General features: G+C 45.1%; 1 protein-coding gene across 1 annotated transcript; it reads right to left on the minus strand.

The window, feature by feature from the left end:
• On the minus strand, window positions 1–24,862 carry LOC123725377 (uncharacterized). Its single transcript, XM_082958496.1, has 2 exons — window positions 24,205–24,862; window positions 1–2,265 (listed from the first exon to the last, which is right to left on the minus strand). Exons 1-2 carry the CDS (start codon window positions 24,632–24,634, stop codon window positions 1,499–1,501), a joined length of 1,197 nt encoding a protein of 398 aa, XP_082814622.1. The 5' UTR covers window positions 24,635–24,862; the 3' UTR covers window positions 1–1,498.
• Window positions 24,863–27,055: the final 2,193 nt, after the last annotated feature.

Genomic DNA, 27,055 nt, shown 5'->3' on the forward strand with positions numbered 1-27,055 from the left:
TTCAAATCAAATCAAGCTTTATTTATACAGCACATTTCAGACATGGATGCAACTAATAAAAACGATGAAAATAAAAACTACACTAAATATTTACACCACAACAAACATAAGAGGATAAAAACTCAAGAATAGCAATAAAAACTGAAATACTAATGAGCATTCTAAGGAAATGCCATTGATTAAAATAGTAAGAATAGGATGTAATATCCGACCAAAAATATAAGCTTGTTTATTCCATTCTTTGTAAACAATATAATTGTACCAAAAAATGGTCAGTTGGTTGCATAAATAATAATTATGATTACTAAATGTGACATGAAATGTAAATATGACGAAATATCAAAACAAAATGTACACCCCTTTGTTAATATGTATTGGCAGTAATTCACTTAATGGTGAGGCATGGAATAATAAAAAATGTAATCGTTGAAAAAATACGTCTTTAAATAAATGTAAAAAAAAAAACGTAGATTGGATGTAAGGGCAGTCTTCTTTTCAACGACATTTTGCTATGTGGGAGGAGCCCAATGTCAAAACACAGTTTTAACGTGTCCAAATCAATAACCAATATGAAGAATCTGTTTGTGATATATTGAAAACCTAAACATAAAATGTACTATCTACAAAAACACAATAGTAATCATATTACTTGTATTTTTTTAAACAACCACCTTATAAAACTGCCCAACCACCAAAAACACTGTTGTAACAATAAATCACTGATGGGGGGAAATCAGGTTGTACGTGCTGTTGAAACTAACACAACTAAAATAACACATGGAAATGGGAGATGTATTTTACCTCACTGATTAGAGGACAACCTGCAAAAGACAGTCAGCTACATTTTGGAGTGATGCATTTAAATGTAGGGGTCATTAAACAAAGGAACGCAACACTTATTTGTCATCACTCATCGATATCATGTTGAAATCAATTGTGGAGAGGAGGGAGATGAGGTTGCACGTCCTGTTAAAACTAACAGCTCAAAAACCACACGGAATCTGGGAATAATGTGTACATCACTGGTTAGAGGACAACTTGTAGAAAATAGCTAGATACATTTTGAAGTGTTACATTTTGATTCAAGTGGGTCGCCAACGTGGTAAGTGTAACACAACACTTTTTGTTAATCACATAAATAGTACTCTTTCATTTCAGAACCTGTATTTTTTTTCCCCTGATGAGGCTAATATCCATATCATGCTGGAATCAATAGAACAGGGGGCAAACGTTTAGGGTTCTACATTGTGACATTATTCATTAAAATACTCCTACTACAATGTTTAAACATTCTACACTGTGACATCATCGTATTGATGTCATGAAACAACTCCATGTATTTCTTTCACCAGCGTTTCTCTTCCCACATCGATCACAGCTATGAGGTGTCTCTCCTATGTGTGTTCTCTGGTGTGATATCAGGATGTTTGGCTGAGTAAAACTCTTCCCACATCGATTACAGCTACAAGGGTTCTCTCGTGTGTCCGCTGGTGTATAGTCAGTCTGCTAGATGTAACACATCGCTTCCCACATTGATCACAGCTATAAAAGATTTCTCTCCTGTGTGTGTTCTCTGATGTACCTTCAGCAAGCTTGAGTGATTAAAACTCTTCCTACATTGATTACAGCTATAAAGTTTCTCCCCAGTGTGAATTGTCTGGTGTAATTGTAATGTATATAATTTTGAAAAGGTCTTCCCACAGTCAGAGCAACTAAAAGATTTCTCCCCTGTGTGTGTTGTCTGGTGTGTTTTCAGGCCACTTCGAACATTAAAACCTTTCCCACATTGATCACAGCTATAAGGTTTCTCTCCTGTGTGTGTTCTCTGGTGTATAGTCAGACGGCTAGATGTAACAAATCTCTTCTCACATTGATCACAGCTATAAGGTTTCTCTCCAGTGTGTGTTCTCTGATGTACCTTCAGGCAGCTTGAGTGAGTAAATCTCTTCCCACATTGATCACAGCTATAAGGCTTCTCTCCTGTATGGATTCTCTCATGTCTTTTTAGGTCTGCTGAAGAGGTGAATCTCTTCCCACAGTCAGAGCAGTGAGCTGTATCGCCTGTGTGAATTCTCTGGTGTACTTTTAGTGAATCTAATCTTGAGTAACTCTTCCCACAGTCAGAGCAGTGGTGAGATTTCTTCCCTGTGTGTTTCCGCTGGTATTTCTTGTGGTGTTCTGATGTAGAAAGACTCTTCTCTGCCTCGTCAGCTTCATGAGGTTGTTGAGGCTCCCCAGACGATCCACGATAGTCATGTCTCTCTCCTGTGTGAACAACAAAGTCAGACAGATGGTTAAAGACCACAACAGCAGAAATCCACTGTTTCTTTTAGCTGAAAGGTGATGCCCATGATGTTGTACAACAACTTACATCTGTAATGAATGTTTAAATGGTTTTATAAACTTATTTGAAAATTGTCTTAACATGACAGTCAGTGATCAACAACAGTCATATTTTGTCTTATTTTTTTCACTTGAGTAGTAAAGTTGATGACTCTAGGCTAGAATATAGTCCCCTTTCTGTGCTGAAATTGCCGCATGAGGGCGATGCACATGCAATATGTTGCAGAAACTCCTCCCTGCTAATACAGAAACCACTAGTTATGGATGTAGTATATCTGCATGGAGCAAAAATGGTGAGCGAAGACTTTAGTTTTTCACAATGTATTCTGCATATTACCACACAATATCAGGACAAGATCAGGAGTGCTACTCAAGGAAACTCACATTAAGTTCTGTGTCGCTATTCACTAATTCACCACCATGGGGGAAAACTCAGGGGAGTTCTCATAGGCTGACAGCAAATATAGCCTCCATTTCCAGGTTGCTTGTGAGTGCATTTCACACTACTTTTGGATTATAATTGCAAGGCTCGCTTGAATCTCCTGCTTAATATAATGTTTGTGCAATCGTCGCAAATCAGCTGCTTTCTACTTAAAAAACACTTCAATCAGTAAAATGCTCTTTGGCTAGCTTTGCTACCAGCACGCCAATGAGCATTACCATTCAGGCTAACAACTGCTGCATCCAAAATAGGTATTTTGCAACGATCAAAACCAAATATCTTAGCGACTCAAGAAATAATCAAAACAACAATTGTAAGCCTATGAGAACCCCAAAAAGAAGTAATAACCTGGAAAATCTAGACTGTTGAATGGTCCCAGATGGTGAACAGTTTATTTAGTAATAACCTGGTAAATCTAGACTGTTGAATGGTCCCAGATGGTGAACAGTTTATTTAGTAATAACCTGGTAAATCTGTCGTGTTTATTGTTTTTTGTCCTGTGGATGCTTTACTCGTGTTTATAAAAAATATGAGTATCCACATTCCCGCTGCGCCTTGGTCCATTCCTGACGACAGTCCTTACAGAACTACCCACCACATAAGGACCAAGCAGCGGAGGAGGAAGGAGCATCGGGTTGATGAATGGACTTGGCAGAGTGAACGACGATTCTGGGAGGACAAACGAAGGGAGCTAAGGGAACCCGAAAGGCAGCCCCAATAAAAAATTTTGGGGGGGCACAAGGGCTGTTTGGCGGGGCGAGATTGGAGCCCCAGGCCAGCTCCCCGTACCCTTGTGGGGCAGAGACAGACTGGACAGGTCCCGTGCTTTGTGGTAGGGGCTGTGGTGAGGCCTGGGATTTTCAGGCCGGCACGCACAGTACCAGCGCCCCGCATATGCCAGGGAGGAGTGAGCATCAAGCCTGAAGGGGTGATGCCAACCCTGCGCTCAAGACCGCCAGTGCGCCTCTACGGTCCGGTGTTTCCCGCTATACACACTAGCATTGTGGTGCGTGTCTCCAGGCTGGCATGTCCAGTACCAGCCCCACGCATCAGGCGTCTAGTGCGTCAGCCCAGCCTTGCCAGTCAGGAGCTGCCAGAGCCGACCGCCAGTCAGGAGTCGCCAGAGCCGCCCGCCAGTCAGGAGTCGCCAGAGCCGCCCGCCAGTCAGGAGCCGCCAGAGCCGCCCGCCTGTCAGGAGCCGCCAGAGCCGCCCGCCTGTCAGGAGCCGCCAGAGCCGCCCGCCTGTCAGGAGCCGCCAGAGCCGCCGCCTGTCAGGAGCCGCCAGAGCCGCCCGCCTGTCAGGAGCCGCCAGAGCCGCCCGCTAGTCAGGAGATGCCAGAGCGGCCCGTCTTCCCGGATCAGCCAGAGTGGCCCGCTAGTCAGGAGATGCCAGAGTGGCCCGACTGCCCGGAGCTGCCAGAGTGGCCCGACTGCCCGGAGCTGCCAGAGTGGCCCGACTGCCCGAAGCTGCCAGAGTGGCCCGACTGCCCGGAGCTGCCAGAGTGGCCCGACTGCCCGGATCAGCCAGTGGCCCGCCTGCCCGGATCAGCCAATGGCCCGCCTGCCCGGATCAGCCAGAGTGGCCCGCCTGCCCGGATCAGCCAGAGTGGCCCGCCTGCCCGGATCAGCCAGAGTGGCCCGCCTGCCCGGATCAGCCAGAGTGGCCCGCCTGCCCGGATCAGCCAGAGTGGCCCGCCTGCCCGGATCTGCCAGGGTGCCCCGCCTGTCCTCCGGTCCAGCCCGCCTGTCCTCCGGGCCAGCCTGAGTGGCCCGCCTGTCCTCCGGCCCAGCCCGAGTGGCCCGCCTGTCCTCCGGCCCAGCCCGAGTGGCCCGCCTGTCCTCCGGCCCAGCCCGAGTGACCCGCCTGTCCTCCGGCCCAGCCAGAGTGGCCCGCCTGTCCTCCGGCCCAGCCAGAGTGGTCCGTCTGCCCGGGTCAGCCCGAGTGGCCCGTCTGCCCGGTGCAGCCATCGGTGCCACCGAAGTGGGCAACGCGGAAGGTGGAGCGAGGTCCACGTCACTCACCTGAGCCACCTCCAGGATAGGTGGGTTGGGGAGGGAGGGTGTAGCACAGTGCCGTCGTTGACGACAGCCACCCTCCCTTCCCTCCCTTATTGTTTACGGGGTATTGTTTATTGGTTTTGTTGGGGTATTGGGGATTTTTTGTGTTTTCTTTTTTAAGGTGCATTCCGGGGTCTGCACCTTTGGGGGGGGGGGGGGGGGGGGGTACTGTCACGTCCTGACCAGCAGAGGGAGCAATTGTATTAGTTTTGGTCAGGACGTGGCAGAGGTTTTTGTGTTATGGGTAGATTGGTTGTTGGACTCTCAATTGGAGGCAGGTGGTTCTAGTTGCCTCTGATTGGGAGTCCTATAAACAGGTGTGTGTTTTTCTTTGGGGTTGTGGGTAGTTGTTTTTGCATTGCGTTTTGTGTGCCTGCAAAACTGTTCCTGTCGTGTTTATTGTTTTTTGTCCTGTGGATGCTTTACTCGTGTTTATTAAAAATATGAGTATCCACATTCCGCTGCGCCTTGGTCCATTCCTGATGACAGTCCTTACAGGTGAACAGTTTATTTAGTAATAACCTGGTAAATCTAGACTGTTGAATGGTCCCAGATGGTGAACAGTTTATTTAGTAATAACCTGGTAAATCTAGACTGTTGAATGGTCCCAGATGGTGAACAGTTTATTTAGTAATAACCTGGTAAATCTAGACTGTTGAATGGTCCCAGATGGTGAACAGTTTATTTAGTAATAACCTGGTAAATCTAGGCTGTTGAATGGTCCCAGATGGTGAACAGTTTATTTAGTAATAACCTGGTAAATCTAGGCTGTTGAATGGTCCCAGATGGTGAACAGTTTATTTAGTAATAACCTGGTAAATCTAGACTGTTGAATGGTCCCAGATGGTGAACAGTTTATTTAGTAATAACCTGGTAAATCTAGACTGTTGAATGGTCCCAGATGGTGAACAGTTTATTTAGTAATAACCTGGTAAATCTAGACTGTTGAATGGTCCCAGATGGTTAACAGTTTATTTAGTAATAACCTGGTAAATCTAGACTGTTGAATGGTCCCAGATGGTGAACAGTTTATTTAGTAATAACCTGGTAAATCTAGACTGTTGAATGGTCCCAGATGGTGAACAGTTTATTTAGTAATAACCTGGTAAATCTAGACTGTTGAATGGTCCCAGATGGTGAACAGTTTATTTAGTAATAACCTGGTAAATCTAGACTGTTGAATGGTCCCAGATGGTGAACAGTTTATTTAGTAATAACCTGGTAAATCTAGGCTGTTGAATGGTCCCAGATGGTGAACAGTTTATTTAGTAATAACCTGGTAAATCTAGGCTGTTGAATGGTCCCAGATGGTGAACAGTTTATTTAGTAATAACCTGGTAAATCTAGGCTGTTGAATGGTCCCAGATGGTTAACAGTTTATTTAATAATAACCTGGTAAATCTAGACTGTTGAATGGTCCCAGATGGTGAACATCAGTTGTTTTCCCCCACGGTGGTCATTCTACTTGTTTATGACGTGACTCTGAGTCATCAGGTTGCCATGGGCTACATGGGGTGTTTTGGTTTCACTCTGGGTTGAGCAGACAAACAGAGAGGGGACAAAGTCTGTCCTATTTCAGTGGCTGATAATACAGGGGGCGATCCAGGATTGGTCCATTTTAGTTTTAAACTAATACTATACTGTATATGAGTCTTTCTATTAATAAAGAGGACAATGTGGGACATTGGGATCACATTTCTAAATGACTGGAAACAAAAACACATTTCATGCAGTTCCACATGTGAACTTACAGGAATAAAAGACTATATACACTGAGTGTACAAAACATTATGAACACCTGCTCTTTCCACGACAGACTGACCAGGAGAATCCAGGTGAAAGATATGATCCTTATTGATGTCACTTGTTAAATCCAGTCCAAATCAGTGTAGATGAGGGGGGAGGAGACAGGTTAACCCCTTAGAGTTGATGTGTTCACACCCACTGAAACGTAATTCGTATAATACTAAAATCACCATAAGAATCTGTCTGTTTAATCTACAGATATCTGTATCTGTATATAGGCTGCATCTCAATCCACTGCATCTGCCGATATCAGCCTTCCTCATCAGCGCCGAAAGGTGGCAGAGCTACAGTGGTGTTGTAAAAATCAGTCTTCTCACAGGAAGAAAAAAAAAAACGTTTGTAGCGTCCAAACAGTTTGGGCTCCAACACTAATATGATCACCTACATTGTTTTGCTTTAGGAGGCCCAGAAACCTGACAAGACTGGTTTGAAGGTAGTTCGGTACCAGTCTAATAAATGAATGGAAGTCTACAGAATATAGAAGTTGTTTGGTGCCTAAAATAGGGGTTTAATATGTGTTAAATAAAATAGTTTCGTTTTTAGGTTATTCATTGTTAAGCCTACAACATGTTTAAACTTTCAGTCTGGTAGATAGCATTAGTGTTATGATACAGCACACTGGCTGGCTCGTGTGTGGGTCTGTGTGTGGATCTGGGAAGTGGGGTGTGTCTGTGGCAATCCACTGACGTTAGGCGTGCAGCACGTTGGCAGTGCTTTCTGGGACTTGTAGTGCAGCGCATCACGGGCGGTATGGAAGCAGGCCAAACTGAATTGACAAGCCAAATAACTGCGCGGGCCGTATAGAAATGTGTCACGGACCGGAGGTCCTTGTGTTTGACACGTGCTCTAGACAGTCTGAATTATTATTACAGATGACTGGGGAAACACAGACAGTGATGATGTCATCTGTAATAATAATTCTCAGACAGTGATGATGTCATCTGTAATAATAATTCCCAGACAGTGATGATGTCATCTGTAATAATAATTCACAGACAGTGATGATGTCATCTCACGGGGACATACAGTTTGTTGCCATCTTGCTGCAAGTCTCTTTCAGGACATGAACCTCTCCCTGGGAGACCTGTAAACTGTTCTTAAGGTCTTGCACCTCTCTGGTCAGATCGTCCTTTCTTTTGTTAGTTGAGTCCACCAGTATTTGGACAAGGCTGTTGAAGCTATTTTCCTGTTGCTGTAACGATTGCTTGTGGACATATTTGTGTTGATGTAAAAGATCACATACCTGTCATAGTTAAACACTGTTCTCTCCATTACTCCAACCTTCTTTAACTTTGGGCGGCATGATGGTAGCAACGTAGGCTAACGCTGGTACTCCACGAAATTCCAACCAGCACAGCTCATAAAGCCAATCACAACAAAACAGCAGGAATTGAAATATCCACAAGCACATGATTAACTGAGAGCAAACGCGTCATTGGATTCAAATTTAACAGGCTAGTAAACCAAAATGTTTTAAAGGAAAAACTTTCTGGAAAAGTTTTAAAAGTTTCCAAACATTAACGCCCGTCCAACAGACTGTCGACCAATCGAGTTCACGTTGTCATGCTGCGTCACGTGCTTGCTAAGCTAATAGTTACGAAACCCCTTCTAAAAACCAGTCAAGAAACCTGCCTATTTTCCTCGAAAGTACATAATGTCACGATTTCAAAGCTATACTATATTACAGAGAAGGTAATTATCTCACATCCATTAAAATATATTGTGCTTCTTGTTCACGTAGTCTAATTCGTGAAAATTGTATTTAGAATGGTGCTGCATTGGAAAGCGGACGTTTTATTGGCTCCTGACCAATTGTGGTATTTTGTGAGGTTTTTTATGATGATCATAACTTGTTTTAAACATAATGTTTCCACCATTGTTTCCTATGACCGAAAAGAGCTTCTGGATATCAGAACACTTTTCACTGACCTTGACTTGGACGAGGACTTTTACTTCAATAAGTCAGAGGAGAAAGACATATTGATTGTCCGGGATCAGGCCCAAATCCCCGACACTTGAAGAAGGTTCTATAGAGGCCGGCGCAGGGGGCACCCTGATGAGACTAGAGTGAATAAATCTCCTCTACCCTCAGTTCTATTGGCGAATGTGCAATCACTGGAGAATAAACTGGACGAGGTCTGTTTGAGACTCTCCTATCAACGGAACATTAAGAACTGTAATATACTAATATAATATAGCTGCTTCTCAGAGTCATGGCTGAAAAAGGACAATATACATCTAGCTGGTTTTTCTATGCATCGACAGGATTGAACGGCAGAGTCTGGTAAGATCAGGGGGGACTAGAGGGAAAAACTAGATCAGAACAGCAGAATCTGGTAAGATCAGGGGGGACTAGAGGGAAAAACTAGATCAGAACAGCAGAGTCTGGTAAGATCAGGGGGACTAGAGGGAAAAACTAGATCAGAACAGCAGAGTCTGGTAAGATCAGGGGGACTAGAGGGAAAAACTAGATCAGAACAGCAGAGTCTGGTAAGATCAGGGGGGACTAGAGGGAAAAACTAGATCAGAACAGCAGAGTCTGGTAAGATCAGGGGGACTAGAGGGAAAAACTAGATCAGAACAGCAGAGTCTGGTAAGATCAGGGGGACTAGAGGGAAAAACTAGATCAGAACAGCAGAGTCTGGGAAGATCAGGGGGAACTAGAGGGAAAAACTAGATCAGAACAGCAGAGTCTGGTAAGATCAGGGGGGACTAGAGGGAAAACTAGATCAGAACAGCAGAGTCTGGTAAGATCAGGGGGGACTAGAGGGAAAACTAGATCAGAACAGCAGAGTCTGGTAAGATCAGGGGGGACTAGAGGGAAAAACTAGATCAGAACAGCAGAATCTGGTAAGATCAGGGGGACTAGAGGGAAAATCTAGATCAGAACAGCAGAGTCTGGTAAGATCAGGGGGACAAGAGGGAAAAACTAGATCAGAACAGCAGAGTCTGGGAAGATCAGGGGGAACTAGAGGGAAAAACTAGATCAGAACAGCAGAGTCTGGTAAGATCAGGGGGGACTAGAGGGAAAACTAGATCAGAACAGCAGAGTCTGGTAAGATCAGGGGGGACTAGAGGGAAAACTAGATCAGAACAGCAGAGTCTGGTAAGATCAGGGGGGACTAGAGGGAAAAACTAGATCAGAACAGCAGAGTCTGGTAAGATCAGGGGGGACTAGAGGGAAAAACTAGATCAGAACAGCAGAGTCTGGTAAGATCAGGGGGGACTAGAGGGAAAAACTAGATCAGAACAGCAGAATCTGGTAAGATCAGGGGGACTAGAGGGAAAATCTAGATCAGAACAGCAGAGTCTGGTAAGATCAGGGGGGACTAGAGGGGAAAACTAGATCAGAACAGCAGAGTCTGGTAAGATCAGGGGGACTAGAGGGAAAACTAGATCAGAACAGCAGAGTCTGGTAAGATCAGGGGGGACTAGAGGGAAAAACTAGATCAGAACAGCAGAGTCTGGTAAGATCAGGGGGGACTAGAGGGAAAAACTAGATCAGAACAGCAGAGTCTGGTAAGATCAGGGGGGACTAGAGGGAAAAACTAGATCAGAACAGCAGAATCTGGTAAGATCAGGGGGGACTAGAGGGAAAAACTAGATCAGAACAGCAGAGTCTGGTAAGATCAGGGGGACTAGAGGGAAAAACTAGATCAGAACAGCAGAGTCTGGTAAGATCGGGGGGACTAGAGGGAAAAACTAGATCAGAACAGCAGAATCTGGTAAGATCAGGGGGGACTAGAGGGAAAAACTAGATCAGAACAGCAGAGTCTGGTAAGATCAGGGGGGACTAGAGGGGAAAACTAGATCAGAACAGCAGAGTCTGGTAAGATCAGGGGGGACTAGAGGGAAAAACTAGATCAGAACAGCAGAATCTGGTAAGATCAGGGGGACTAGAGGGAAAAACTAGATCAGAACAGCAGAGTCTGGTAAGATCAGGGGGACTAGAGGGAAAACTAGATCAGAACAGCAGAGTCTGGTAAGATCAGGGGGGACTAGAGGGAAAAACTAGATCAGAACAGCAGAGTCTGGTAAGATCAGGGGGGACTAGAGGGAAAAACTAGATCAGAACAGCAGAGTCTGGTAAGATCAGGGGGGACTAGAGGGAAAAACTAGATCAGAACAGCAGAGTCTGGTAAGATCAGGGGGGACTAGAGGGAAAAACTAGATCAGAACAGCAGAATCTGGTAAGATCAGGGGGGACTAGAGGGAAAAACTAGATCAGAACAGCAGAGTCTGGTAAGATCAGGGGGGACTAGAGGGAAAAACTAGATCAGAACAGCAGAGTCTGGTAAGATCAGGGGGGACTAGAGGGAAAAACTAGATCAGAACAGCAGAGTCTGGTAAGATCAGGGGGGACTAGAGGGAAAAACTAGATCAGAACAGCAGAGTCTGGTAAGATCAGGGGGGACTAGAGGGAAAAACTAGATCAGAGCAGCAGAGTCTGGTAAGATCAGGGGGGACTAGAGGGAAAAACTAGATCAGAACAGCAGAGTCTGGTAAGATCAGGGGGGAATTGAGGGGAAAACTAGATCAGAACAGCAGAGTCTGGTAAGATCAGGGGGGACTAGAGGGAAAAACTAGATCAGAACAGAAGAATCTGGTAAGATCAGGGGGACTAGAGGGAAAAACTAGATCAGAACAGCAGAGTCTGGTAAGATCAGGGGGACTAGAGGGAAAACTAGATCAGAACAGCAGAGTCTGGTAAGATCAGGGGGGACTAGAGGGAAAAACTAGATCAGAACAGCAGAGTCTGGTAAGATCAGGGGGGACTAGAGGGAAAAACTAGATCAGAACAGCAGAGTCTGGTAAGATCAGGGGGGACTAGAGGGAAAAACTAGATCAGAACAGCAGAGTCTGGTAAGATCAGGGGGGACTAGAGGGAAAAACTAGATCAGAACAGCAGAGTCTGGTATGATCAGGGGGGACAAGAGGGAAAAACTAGATCAGAACAGCAGAGTCTGGTAAGATCAGGGGGGACTAGAGGGGAAAACTAGATCAGAACAGCAGAGTCTGGTAAGATCAGGGGGGACTAGAGGGGAAAACTAGATCAGAACAGCAGAGTCTGGTAAGATCAGGGGGGACTAGAGGGAAAAACTAGATCAGAACAGCAGAATCTGGTAAGATCAGGGGGACTAGAGGGAAAAACTAGATCAGAACAGCAGAGTCTGGTAAGATCAGGGGGGACTAGAGGGAAAAACTAGATCAGAACAGCAGAATCTGGTAAGATCAGGGGGACTAGAGGGAAAAACTAGATCAGAACAGCAGAGTCTGGTAAGATCAGGGGGGACTAGAGGGAAAAACTAGATCAGAACAGCAGAGTCTGGTAAGATCAGGGGGGACTAGAGGGAAAAACTAGATCAGAACAGCAGAGTCTGGTAAGATCAGGGGGGACTAGAGGGAAAAACTAGATCAGAACAGCAGAGTCTGGTAAGATCAGGGGGGACTAGAGGGAAAAACTAGATCAGAACAGCAGAGTCTGGTAAGATCAGGGGGGACTAGAGGGAAAAACTAGATCAGAACAGCAGAGTCTGGTAAGATCAGGGGGGACTAGAGGGAAAAACTAGACCAGAACAGCAGAGTCTGGTAAGATCAGGGGGACTAGAGGGAAAACTAGATCAGAACAGCAGAGTCTGGTAAGATCAGGGGGACTAGAGGGAAAAACTAGATCAGAACAGCAGAATCTGGTAAGATCAGGGGGGACTAGAGGGAAAACTAGATCAGAACAGCAGAGTCTGGTAAGATCAGGGGGGACTAGAGGGAAAACTAGATCAGAACAGCAGAGTCTGGTAAGATCAGGGGGGACTAGAGGGAAAACTAGATCAGAACAGCAGAGTCTGGTAAGATCAGGGGGACTAGAGGGAAAACTAGATCAGAACAGCAGAGTCTGGTAAGATCAGGGGGGACTAGAGGGAAAACTAGATCAGAACAGCAGAGTCTGGTAAGATCAGGGGGGACTAGAGGGAAAAACTAGATCAGAACAGCAGAGTCTGGTAAGATCAGGGGGGACTAGAGGGAAAAACTAGATCAGAACAGCAGAGTCTGGTAAGATCAGGGGGGACTAGAGGGAAAAACTAGATCAGAACAGCAGAGTCTGGTAAGATCAGGGGGGACTAGAGGGAAAAACTAGATCAGAACAGCAGAATCTGGTAAGATCAGGGGGACTAGAGGGGAAAACTAGATCAGAACAGCAGAGTCTGGTAAGATCAGGGGGGACAAGAGGGAAAAACTAGATCAGAACAGCAGAGTCTGGTAAGATCAGGGGGGACTAGAGGGGAAATCTAGATCAGAACAGCAGAGTCTGGTAAGATCAGGGGGGACTAGAGGGAAAAACTAGATCAGAACAGCAGAGTCTGGTAAGATCAGGGGGGACTAGAGGGGAAATCTAGATCAGAACAGCAGAGTCTGGTAAGATCAGGGGGGACTAGAGGGAAAAACTAGATCAGAACAAAAGAGTCTGGTAAGATCAGGGGGGACTAGAGGGGAAAACTAGATCAGAACAGCAGAGTCTGGTAAGATCAGGGGGGACTAGAGGGAAAACTAGATCAGAACAGCAGAGTCTGGTAAGATCAGGGGGACTAGAGGGAAAAACTAGATCAGAACAGCAGAGTCTGGTGAGATCAGGGGGGACTAGAGGGGAAAACTAGATCAGAACAGCAGAGTCTGGTAAGATCAGGGGGACTAGAGGGAAAACTAGATCAGAACAGCAGAGTCTGGTAAGATCAGGGGGGACTAGAGGGAAAAACTAGATCAGAACAGCAGAGTCTGGTAAGATCAGGGGGGACAAGAGGGAAAAACTAGATCAGAACAGCAGAGTCTGGTAAGATCAGGGGGGACTAGAGGGGAAATCTAGATCAGAACAGCAGAGTCTGGTAAGATCAGGGGGGACTAGAGGGAAAAACTAGATCAGAACAGCAGAGTCTGGTAAGATCAGGGGGGACTAGAGGGAAAAACTAGATCAGAACAGCAGAGTCTGGTAAGATCAGGGGGACTAGAGGGAAAAACTAGATCAGAACAGCAGAGTCTGGTAAGATCAGGGGGGACTAGAGGGAAAAACTAGATCAGAACAGCAGAGTCTGGTAAGATCAGGGGGGACTAGAGGGGAAATCTAGATCAGAACAGCAGAGTCTGGTAAGATCAGGGGGGACTAGAGGGAAAAACTAGACCAGAACAGCAGAGTCTGGTAAGATCAGGGGGACTAGAGGGAAAACTAGATCAGAAAAGCAGAGTCTGGTAAGATCAGGGGGACTAGAGGGAAAAACTAGATCAGAACAGCAGAATCTGGTAAGATCAGGGGGGACTAGAGGGAAAACTAGATCAGAACAGCAGAGTCTGGTAAGATCAGGGGGGACTAGAGGGAAAACTAGATCAGAACAGCAGAGTCTGGTAAGATCAGGGGGACTAGAGGGAAAACTAGATCAGAACAGCAGAGTCTGGTAAGATCAGGGGGGACTAGAGGGAAAACTAGATCAGAACAGCAGAGTCTGGTAAGATCAGGGGGGACTAGAGGGAAAAACTAGATCAGAACAGCAGAGTCTGGTAAGATCAGGGGGGACTAGAGGGAAAAACTAGATCAGAACAGCAGAGTCTGGTAAGATCAGGGGGGACTAGAGGGAAAAACTAGATCAGAACAGCAGAGTCTGGTAAGATCAGGGGGGACTAGAGGGAAAAACTAGATCAGAACAGCAGAATCTGGTAAGATCAGGGGGACTAGAGGGGAAAACTAGATCAGAACAGCAGAGTCTGGTAAGATCAGGGGGGACAAGAGGGAAAAACTAGATCAGAACAGCAGAGTCTGGTAAGATCAGGGGGGACTAGAGGGGAAATCTAGATCAGAACAGCAGAGTCTGGTAAGATCAGGGGGGACTAGAGGGAAAAACTAGATCAGAACAGCAGAGTCTGGTAAGATCAGGGGGGACTAGAGGGGAAATCTAGATCAGAACAGCAGAGTCTGGTAAGATCAGGGGGGACTAGAGGGAAAAACTAGATCAGAACAGCAGAGTCTGGTAAGATCAGGGGGACTAGAGGGAAAAACTAGATCAGAACAGCAGAGTCTGGTAAGATCAGGGGGACTAGAGGGAAAACTAGATCAGAACAGCAGAGTCTGGTAAGATCAGGGGGGACTAGAGGGAAAAACTAGATCAGAACAGCAGAGTCTGGTAAGATCAGGGGGGACTAGAGGGAAAAACTAGATCAGAACAGCAGAGTCTGGTAAGATCAGGGGGGACTAGAGGGAAAAACTAGATCAGAACAGCAGAGTCTGGTAAGATCAGGGGGGACTAGAGGGAAAAACTAGATCAGAACAGCAGAGTCTGGTATGATCAGGGGGGACAAGAGGGAAAAACTAGATCAGAACAGCAGAGTCTGGTAAGATCAGGGGGGACTAGAGGGGAAAACTAGATCAGAACAGCAGAGTCTGGTAAGATCAGGGGGGACTAGAGGGGAAAACTAGATCAGAACAGCAGAGTCTGGTAAGATCAGGGGGGACTAGAGGGAAAAACTAGATCAGAACAGCAGAATCTGGTAAGATCAGGGGGACTAGAGGGAAAAACTAGATCAGAACAGCAGAGTCTGGTAAGATCAGGGGGGACTAGAGGGAAAAACTAGATCAGAACAGCAGAATCTGGTAAGATCAGGGGGACTAGAGGGAAAAACTAGATCAGAACAGCAGAGTCTGGTAAGATCAGGGGGGACTAGAGGGAAAAACTAGATCAGAACAGCAGAGTCTGGTAAGATCAGGGGGGACTAGAGGGAAAAACTAGATCAGAACAGCAGAGTCTGGTAAGATCAGGGGGGACTAGAGGGAAAAACTAGATCAGAACAGCAGAGTCTGGTAAGATCAGGGGGGACTAGAGGGAAAAACTAGACCAGAACAGCAGAGTCTGGTAAGATCAGGGGGACTAGAGGGAAAACTAGATCAGAACAGCAGAGTCTGGTAAGATCAGGGGGACTAGAGGGAAAAACTAGATCAGAACAGCAGAATCTGGTAAGATCAGGGGGGACTAGAGGGAAAACTAGATCAGAACAGCAGAGTCTGGTAAGATCAGGGGGGACTAGAGGGAAAACTAGATCAGAACAGCAGAGTCTGGTAAGATCAGGGGGGACTAGAGGGAAAACTAGATCAGAACAGCAGAGTCTGGTAAGATCAGGGGGACTAGAGGGAAAACTAGATCAGAACAGCAGAGTCTGGTAAGATCAGGGGGGACTAGAGGGAAAACTAGATCAGAACAGCAGAGTCTGGTAAGATCAGGGGGGACTAGAGGGAAAAACTAGATCAGAACAGCAGAGTCTGGTAAGATCAGGGGGGACTAGAGGGAAAAACTAGATCAGAACAGCAGAGTCTGGTAAGATCAGGGGGGACTAGAGGGAAAAACTAGATCAGAACAGCAGAGTCTGGTAAGATCAGGGGGGACTAGAGGGAAAAACTAGATCAGAACAGCAGAATCTGGTAAGATCAGGGGGACTAGAGGGGAAAACTAGATCAGAACAGCAGAGTCTGGTAAGATCAGGGGGGACAAGAGGGAAAAACTAGATCAGAACAGCAGAGTCTGGTAAGATCAGGGGGGACTAGAGGGGAAATCTAGATCAGAACAGCAGAGTCTGGTAAGATCAGGGGGGACTAGAGGGAAAAACTAGATCAGAACAGCAGAGTCTGGTAAGATCAGGGGGTACTAGAGGGGAAATCTAGATCAGAACAGCAGAGTCTGGTAAGATCAGGGGGGACTAGAGGGAAAAACTAGATCAGAACAAAAGAGTCTGGTAAGATCAGGGGGGACTAGAGGGGAAAACTAGATCAGAACAGCAGAGTCTGGTAAGATCAGGGGGGACTAGAGGGAAAACTAGATCAGAACAGCAGAGTCTGGTAAGATCAGGGGGACTAGAGGGAAAAACTAGATCAGAACAGCAGAGTCTGGTGAGATCAGGGGGGACTAGAGGGGAAAACTAGATCAGAACAGCAGAGTCTGGTAAGATCAGGGGGACTAGAGGGAAAACTAGATCAGAACAGCAGAGTCTGGTAAGATCAGGGGGGACTAGAGGGAAAAACTAGATCAGAACAGCAGAGTCTGGTAAGATCAGGGGGGACTAGAGGGAAAAACTAGATCAGAACAGCAGAGTCTGGTAAGATCAGGGGGACTAGAGGGAAAACTAGATCAGAACAGCAGAGTCTGGTAAGATCAGGGGGACTAGAGGGAAAAACTAGATCAGAACAGCAGAATCTGGTAAGATCAGGGGGGACTAGAGGGAAAACTAGATCAGAACAGCAGAGTCTGGTAAGATCAGGGGGGACTAGAGGGAAAACTAGATCAGAACAGCAGAGTCTGGTAAGATCAGGGGGGACTAGAGGGAAAACTAGATCAGAACAGCAGAGTCTGGTAAGATCAGGGGGACTAGAGGGAAAACTAGATCAGAACAGCAGAGTCTGGTAAGATCAGGGGGGACTAGAGGGAAAAACTAGATCAGAACAGCAGAGTCTGGTAAGATCAGGGGGGACTAGAGGGAAAACTAGATCAGAACAGCAGAGTCTGGTAAGATCAGGGGGGACTAGAGGGAAAAACTAGATCAGAACAGCAGAGTCTGGTAAGATCAGGGGGGACTAGAGGGAAAAACTAGATCAGAACAGCAGAGTCTGGTAAGATCAGGGGGGACTAGAGGGAAAAACTAGATCAGAACAGCAGAGTCTGGTAAGATCAGGGGGGACTAGAGGGGAAAACTAGATCAGAACAGCAGAGTCTGGTAAGATCAGGGGGGACAAGAGGGAAAAACTAGATCAGAACAGCAGAGTCTGGTGAGATCAGGGGGGACTAGAGGGGAAAACTAGATCAGAACAGCAGAGTCTGGTAAGATCAGGGGGACTAGAGGGAAAACTAGATCAGAACAGCAGAGTCTGGTAAGATCAGGGGGGACTAGAGGGAAAAACTAGATCAGAACAGCAGAGTCTGGTAAGATCAGGGGGGACTAGAGGTAAAAACTAGATCAGAACAGCAGAGTCTGGTAAGATCAGGGGGGACTAGAGGGAAAAACTAGATCAGAACAGCAGAGTCTGGTAAGATCAGGGGGGACAAGAGGGAAAAACTAGATCAGAACAGCAGAGTCTGGTAAGATTAGGGGGGACTAGAGGGAAAAACTAGATCAGAACAGCAGAGTCTGGTAAGATCAGGGGGACTAGAGGGAAAAACTAGATCAGAACAGCAGAATCTGGTAAGATCAGGGGGGACTAGAGGGAAAACTAGATCAGAACAGCAGAGTCTGGTAAGATCAGGGGGGACTAGAGGGAAAACTAGATCAGAACAGCAGAGTCTGGTAAGATCAGGGGGGACTAGAGGGAAAACTAGATCAGAACAGCAGAGTCTGGTAAGATCAGGGGGACTAGAGGGAAAACTAGATCAGAACAGCAGAGTCTGGTAAGATCAGGGGGGACTAGAGGGAAAACTAGATCAGAACAGCAGAGTCTGGTAAGATCAGGGGGGACTAGAGGGAAAAACTAGATCAGAACAGCAGAGTCTGGTAAGATCAGGGGGGACTAGAGGGAAAACTAGATCAGAACAGCAGAGTCTGGTAAGATCAGGGGGGACTAGAGGGAAAAACTAGATCAGAACAGCAGAGTCTGGTAAGATCAGGGGGGACTAGAGGGAAAAACTAGATCAGAACAGCAGAGTCTGGTGAGATCAGGGGGGACTAGAGGGAAAAACTAGATCAGAACAGCAGAGTCTGGTAAGATCAGGGGGGACTAGAGGGAAAAACTAGATCAGAACAGCAGAATCTGGTAAGATCAGGGGGACTAGAGGGGAAAACTAGATCAGAACAGCAGAGTCTGGTAAGATCAGGGGGGACTAGAGGGAAAAACTAGATCAGAACAGCAGAGTCTGGTAAGATCAGGGGGGACTAGAGGGAAAACTAGATCAGAACAGCAGAGTCTGGTAAGATCAGGGGGGACTAGAGGGAAAAACTAGATCAGAACAGCAGAGTCTGGTAAGATCAGGGGGGACTAGAGGGAAAAACTAGATCAGAACAGCAGAGTCTGGTAAGATCAGGGGGGACTAGAGGGAAAAACTAGATCAGAACAGCAGAGTCTGTTAAGATCAGGGGGGACTAGAGGGAAAAACTAGATCAGAACAGCAGAGTCTGGTAAGATCAGGGGGGACTAGAGGGAAAACTAGATCAGAACAGCAGAGTCTGGTAAGATCAGGGGGACTAGAGGGAAAAACTAGATCAGAACAGCAGAGTCTGGTAAGATCAGGGGGACTAGAGGGAAAAACTAGATCAGAACAGCAGAGTCTGGTAAGATCAGGGGGGACTAGAGGGGAAAACTAGATCAGAACAGCAGAGTCTGGTAAGATCAGGGGGGACTAGAGGGAAAAACTAGATCAGAACAGCAGAGTCTGGTAAGATCAGGGGGACTAGAGGGAAAAACTAGATCAGAACAGCAGAGTCTGGTAAGATCAGGGGGGACTAGAGGGAAAAACTAGATCAGAACAGCAGAGTCTGGTAAGATCAGGGGGGACTAGAGGGAAAAACTAGATCAGAACAGCAGAGTCTGGTAAGATCAGGGGGGACTAGAGGGAAAACTAGATCAGAACAGCAGAGTCTGGTAAGATCAGGGGGGACTAGAGGGAAAAACTAGATCAGAACAGCAGAGTCTGGTAAGATCAGGGGGACTAGAGGGAAAAACTAGATCAGAACAGCAGAGTCTGGTAAGATCAGGGGGGACAAGAGGGAAAAACTAGATCAGAACAGCAGAGTCTGGTAAGATCAGGGGGGACTAGAGGGAAAACTAGATCAGAACAGCAGAGTCTGGTAAGATCAGGGGGACTAGAGGGAAAACTAGATCAGAACAGCAGAGTCTGGTAAGATCAGGGGGACTAGAGGGGAAAACTAGATCAGAACAGCAGAGTCTGGTAAGATCAGGGGGACTAGAGGGAAAAACTAGATCAGAACAGCAGAATCTGGTAAGATCAGGGGGACTAGAGGGAAAACTAGATCAGAACAGCAGAGTCTGGTAAGATCAGGGGGGACTAGAGGGGAAAACTAGATCAGAACAGCAGAGTCTGGTAAGATCAGGGGGGACTAGAGGGAAAAACTAGATCAGAACAGCAGAGTCTGGTAAGATCAGGGGGGACTAGAGGGAAAAACTAGATCAGAACAGCAGAGTCTGGTAAGATCAGGGGGGACTAGAGGGAAAAACTAGATCAGAACAGCAGAGTCTGGTAAGATCAGGGGGGACTAGAGGGAAAAACTAGATCAGAACAGCAGAGTCTGGTAAGATCAGGGGGACTAGAGGGAAAAACTAGATCAGAACAGCAGAGTCTGGTAAGATCAGGGGGACTAGAGGGAAAAACTAGATCAGAACAGCAGAGTCTGGTAAGATCAGGGGGGACTAGAGGGAAAAACTAGATCAGAACAGCAGAGTCTGGTAAGATCAGGGGGGACTAGAGGGAAAAACTAGATCAGAACAGCAGAGTCTGGTAAGATCAGGGGGACTAGAGGGAAAAACTAGATCAGAACAGCAGAATCTGGTAAGATCAGGGGGGACTAGAGGGGAAAACTAGATCAGAACAGCAGAGTCTGGTAAGATCAGGGGGGACTAGAGGGAAAAACTAGATCAGAACAGCAGAGTCTGGTAAGATCAGGGGGACTAGAGGGAAAAACTAGATCAGAACAGCAGAGTCTGGTAAGATCAGGGGGGACTAGAGGGAAAACTAGATCAGAACAGCAGAGTCTGGTAAGATCAGGGGGGACTAGAGGGAAAACTAGATCAGAACAGCAGAGTCTGGTAAGATCAGGGGGGACTAGAGGGAAAAACTAGATCAGAACAGCAGAGTCTGGTAAGATCAGGGGGACTAGAGGGAAAAACTAGATCAGAACAGCAGAGTCTGGTAAGATCAGGGGGGACTAGAGGGAAAACTAGATCAGAACAGCAGAGTCTGGTAAGATCAGGGGGACTAGAGGGAAAACTAGATCAGAACAGCAGAGTCTGGTAAGATCAGGGGGACTAGAGGGGAAAACTAGATCAGAACAGCAGAGTCTGGTAAGATCAGGGGGGACTAGAGGGGAAAACTAGATCAGAACAGCAGAGTCTGGTAAGATCAGGGGGACTAGAAGGAAAACTAGATCAGAACAGCAGAGTCTGGTAAGATCAGGGGGGACTAGAGGGAAAAACTAGATCAGAACAGCAGAGTCTGGTAAGATCAGGGGGGACTAGAGGGAAAAACTAGATCAGAACAGCAGAGTCTGTTAGATCAGGGGGGACTAGAGGGAAAAACTAGATCAGAACAGCAGAGTCTGGTAAGATCAGGGGGGACTAGAGGGAAAACTAGATCAGAACAGCAGAGTCTGGTAAGATCAGGGGGGACTAGAGGGAAAAACTAGATCAGAACAGCAGAGTCTGGTAAGATCAGGGGGACTAGAGGGAAAAACTAGATCAGAACAGCAGAGTCTGGTAAGATCAGGGGGGACTAGAGGGAAAACTAGATCAGAACAGCAGAGTCTGGTAAGATCAGGGGGACTAGAGGGAAAACTAGATCAGAACAGCAGAGTCTGGTAAGATCAGGGGGACTAGAGGGGAAAACTAGATCAGAACAGCAGAGTCTGGTAAGATCAGGGGGACTAGAGGGAAAACTAGATCAGAACAGCAGAGTCTGGTAAGATCAGGGGGACTAGAGGGGAAAACTAGATCAGAACAGCAGAGTCTGGTAAGATCAGGGGGGACTAGAGGGGAAAACTAGATCAGAACAGCAGAGTCTGGTAAGATCAGGGGGACTAGAGGGAAAACTAGATCAGAACAGCAGAGTCTGGTAAGATCAGGGGGGACTAGAGGGAAAAACTAGATCAGAACAGCAGAGTCTGGTAAGATCAGGGGGGACTAGAGGGAAAAACTAGATCAGAACAGCAGAGTCTGGTAAGATCAGGGGGGACTAGAGGGAAAACTAGATCAGAACAGCAGAGTCTGGTAAGATCAGGGGGGACTAGAGGGAAAAACTAGATCAGAACAGCAGAGTCTGGTAAGATCAGGGGGGACTAGAGGGAAAAACTAGATCAGAACAGCAGAGTCTGGTAAGATCAGGGGGGACTAGAGGGAAAAACTAGATCAGAACAGCAGAGTCTGGTAAGATCAGGGGGGACTAGAGGGGAAAACTAGATGAGAACAGCAGAGTCTGGTAAGATCAGGGGGGACTAGAGGGAAAAACTAGATCAGAACAGCAGAGTCTGGTAAGATCAGGGGGGACTAGAGGGGAAAACTAGATCAGAACAGCAGAGTCTGGTAAGATCAGGGGGACTAGAGGGAAAAACTAGATCAGAACAGCAGAATCTGGTAAGATCAGGGGGACTAGAGGGAAAACTAGATCAGAACAGCAGAGTCTGGTAAGATCAGGGGGGACTAGAGGGGAAAACTAGATCAGAACAGCAGAGTCTGGTAAGATCAGGGGGGACTAGAGGGAAAAACTAGATCAGAACAGCAGAGTCTGGTAAGATCAGGGGGACTAGAGGGAAAAACTAGATCAGAACAGCAGAGTCTGGTAAGATCAGGGGGGACTAGAGAGAAAAACTAGATCAGAACAGCAGAGTCTGGTAAGATCAGGGGGACTAGAGGGAAAAACTAGATCAGAACAGCAGAGTCTGGTAAGATCAGGGGGGACTAGAGGGAAAAGAAACTCTAGATCACTTTTACTCCACACATAGGGACACATACAAAGCTCTCCCTCACCCTCCATCTGGTAAATATGAACATAACTCTATCCTACTGATTCCTGCTACAAGCAAACCCTGAAACAGGAAGTACCAGCTCAATAAGGAGGTGGTCCGATGAAGCGGATGCTCAGCTACAGGACTGTTTCACTAAAACAGACTGGAATATGTTCAGGGATTCATCCGGTGGCATTGAGGAGTTTACCACATCAGTCAACGGCTTCATTAATAAGTGCATCGACGCCACAGTGACTGTACGTACATAAGTATATATTTGCGACAGTTTGACTAAAACAATCTGACCGAACAAACGACTAAATAGGGTCAGCCATAATAGCTATTGATTCTTGAAGAATATAACTTAGAAATGACTCAAATGTTTCAGCTGTTTTGAACCCCATCAGAAACCAAAACATAAGCTTGTATAACCCCAACAGAAACCAAAACATAAACTTGTATAACCCCAACAGAAACCAAAACATAAGCTTGTATAACCCCATCAGAAACCAAAACATAAACTTGTATAACCCCAACAGAAACCAAAACATAAGCTTGTATAACCCCAACAGAAACCAAAACATAAGCTTGTATAACCCCATCAGAAACCAAAACATAAGCTTGTATAACCCCAACAGAAACCAAAACATAAACTTGTATAACCCCAACAGAAACCAAAACATAAGCTTGTATAACCCCAACAGAAACCAAAACATAAGCTTGTATAACCCCAACAGAAACCAAAACATAAGCTTGTATAACCCCAACAGAAACCAAAACATAAGCTTGTATAACCCCATCAGAAACCAAAACATAGGCTTGTATAACCCCAACAGAAACCAAAACATAAACTTGTATAACCCCAACAGAAACCAAAACATAAACTTGTGTAACCCCAACAGAAACCAAAACATAAGCTTGTATAACCCCATCAGAAACCAAAACATAAGCTTGTATAACCCCAACAGAAACCAAAACATAAACTTGTGTAAACAAACACTGTAGAGCATCAAAATCTGGTGAAAACTATCATTTTGACCTTATGGATGGCCAGTCCTTGTATTCATAGTGTAGTGAATTCAGGGGGAAGCCCTGAGCTGAACTCAAACCTGGGTCCAGCGACTGTCAAGCCAACACCTTATAACTGTTACACCAAGATGTCTGAACTTCTTAAAGAGGTCTCTAGGTTTTGGGTTAAGGTTGCTACAATTGCTTTCTCTATGAATTTGAGAGTGGTTATATTTCTCCAGCCCCCATTCCTAAACCGTTTACCAAACCAAGTCTCAGGCAGCCATTTTGTTGCTGTTTAAATCCTAGGTTGCCCCTTTAAAAAAGCCACACATCAATCAACTAATCTGCAGTCCAAACAATAACAAAGCTGTCATTCCACCACTGTTTAGGTAGTAAGATGATGGATGGGTCTGGAGAAATGTAACTACTCTCAAATTCATAGACAGACCTATGGACGCAAGGACTGAACATCCATGATATCAACATTATAGTTTTAACAATGTTGAGGCTATACAGTGTTGATTTACATTGTTTCTAAACATTGGAGTAAACAAGCTTATTTGAGGTTCTGATGGGGTACAACAGTTGAACTAAGCTCATGAGGCATGTGTTATATTCTTCAAGAATCAATGGCTATAAATAAATAGTCTGACTATGGATGTAGCAACGGCAGATTTCCCCTTTAACACACATCAGTTCAACAACTGCAGATTTCCCTTTTAACACACATCAGTTCAACAACTGCAGATTTCCCCTTTAACACCACACATCAGTTCAACAACTGCAGATTTCCCCTTTAACACCAAACATCAGTTCAACAACTGCAGAGTTTGTGCGTCTGTTTTTAAGACCGTACTTACTAGTGTTAATCAGGGAACGGTTTCTCAAAACCATCTTACTGCTAAGTTCATCATTAGAACCACTGGATGCCTTTAGATGCGTTTGGGAAACAGGGCCCAGATATCCAGTTTCCTCCTCTTCTTCCTCCTCCTTTTTCGATGTGACAGTCATCTCCCCCTCCTCTTTCACTCCAAAAACGTTCTCTTCCTCCTCTTCTTTTACAGTAACATCCTCTTCTTTTACAGTAACATCCTCTTCTTTCACTCTGAACGCGTCTTCTTCTTTCACTGTAACGTCTTTCTCTTCTTCTTTCACGGTAACAGCCTCACCCTCTACTTGTTTTTGTATTGTGACATCCTCCTCTTCCTCCTCCTCTTTTACGAAGGCTTCTTTCTCCGTCCAGCAGGCCTCCTCTTCTTCAGCAGGAGGAGAGTAGCTTAGTGAACTCATGGTCGGGAATGTTAGCTAGCTAGGCTAGTGCTAACTTAACCAGCCCGCTAGCTGACTAATAACAACGTAACAATTTAAAATAAATGGGGTAACAAACAAGACGAAAGAAGTGGGTTTAAAACACAGTGGCTGATATACACGAAAGCGTCTAAAGAGCCTTATTGGATGGGCTATTTTGTCTAGCAAGCTACCGAGGTGTCTTACTAACTGTTGCTGCTGTTGAAAGAAGAGTTCCGTCCACTACATTATACGTCTCACTAACAGCATTGCCTTAAATTCCCATACCGCCATCTGCTGACTGGAGTGGGTAACGCAGTTGAGTAAAATGTATATTTTATTTTCAGACAACAAGTTAACGGTTCGGGGGCCTTCGGTTAGGAGGCATTCGTTTTTACTCACCAATGTAACAACACAGTGTGGTTAAAGACTTAGAAACGTAGTTGCAGTCACGATCTGGATACCTATAAGTACAAACAGCTATGTTTTTGCGTTATTACATATTTATTAACTTGTTTCCGGCTATCTTCTAAACTACTGATAATGCAATATTTCGCAACGTCATATTGATCTACTCTGTTCTACCAAGTTCGTATGCTTCATACTCTATCTTTATATCTTGACAGTAAAATAAGCAAGGAGATAGACCAGAAACTTTTCAACTTTCTGTGGAGAAACCGTATCCATTACGTTAGGGCAACTGTTGTAATGAACACTTATGAGAATGGTGGGCTGAATTTTCTGGACTTTACTACCTTAAATAATACTTTTAAGATCAAATGGATAAAACAATTCCTTAGAAGACCCACTTCTATGTGGAATTTTATTCCTCATCATGTCTTCTCTACTTTTGGTGGCCTTAACTTCATGTTGGTTTGCAATTATAATATTGACAAAGTTCCAGTGAAACTTTCTGCTTTTCATCAGCAGGTTTTCTTGTCATGGTCCTTCATTTATAAGCATAATTTTTCTCCACACAGATTATATATGGAATAATCGGGACATATTGTATGAAAATACTTATTTGTTTTTATAATATTGGTTCCGAAATAATATCCTATTGGTGAGCCAACTGGTAAATAATATCCTATTGGTGAGCCAACTGGTAAATAATATCCTATTGGTGAGCCAACTGGTAAATAATATCCTATTGGTGAGCCAACTGGTAAATAATATCCTATTGGTGAGCCAACTGGTAAATAATATCCTATTGGTGAGCCAACTGGTAAATAATATCCTATTGGTGAGCCAACTGGTAAATAATATCCTATTGGTGAGCCAACTGGTAAATAATATCCTATTGGTGAGCCAACTGGTAAATGCAGAGGGTCTTTTACTCAGTTATAAGGAATTCTTATCACTTTACAAGGTCCCTGTAACAACTAAAGATTTTGCCATTGTTTTAGCTGCCATTCCCTCGGGTGTTGTTTTATTATTCAGGAACATGTCAAGACCTGACCCTCAGAACATACCTACGATTACCCCTGTTGACTCATCAGTAGGAAAGATTTGTTTTTCTTTTAGTCCATTCAACAACAATAGAGCTATACATGCCTTGTTTCAACAGGATGTTGTGTCTATTCCTTAAGTCATGTTGGTCAATTCAACAACAATAGATCTATAGGAACCTTGTTTCAACAGGATGTTGTATCTTATGTCATGTCTTATTGGAATGGATTTATTGATAACATCTGTTGGAAAAAAGTTTGGATGTTGCCACACACATACCTTCTTGTTAACAAAATTAAGGGAGTTTCCTTTAAAATTATTCATAAATATTATCCTGCAAACCACTATATGAAGAAGTAGGAAAACAAACTCAAATTGTACCTTTTGTAATGACCACCCAGAAACAGCGTTGCATCTTTTTTGGCATTGTATTCATGTAAGGAATCTGTGGCAAGACATCAGTAAACTTTTAATTGAACACATTTATGAAGATCTTACACTATTGTGGAGAGATGTACTGCTTGGATTCTTTATTTAGCTAGCTAACCTGCAGTTGCTAGCTAATTTGTCATAGGATATAAACAAGGTCCTCTACTCCGAAATTAATCCACACATAAAACGATCAAACCAAATCCTTTCTATTCATCTCACCTCCTTCCAGGCTTCTTTTTCTTTTTTTGGACTTTTTACGGCAATTTGGAAACTAACTTTCATAATGAAATGCATTACCACGACCGATCTCAGCTCATCTTTCAATCACCCACATGAGTATATGTTCCTAAAAACCAATGAGGAGATGGCACGTGGGTATATGCTTCTAAAAACCAATGAGGAGATGGCACGTGGGTATATGTTCCTAAAAACCAATGAGGAGATGGCACGTGGGTATATGTTCCTAAAAACCAATGAGGAGATGGCACGTGGGTATATGCTTCTAAAAACCAATGAGGAGATGGGAGAGGCAGGACTTGCAGC

Source organism: Salmo salar, chromosome 12, assembly GCF_965601325.2.
Source record: "Salmo salar chromosome 12, fSalSal1, whole genome shotgun sequence".
Classification (NCBI taxonomy): Eukaryota; Metazoa; Chordata; class Actinopteri; order Salmoniformes; family Salmonidae; genus Salmo; species Salmo salar.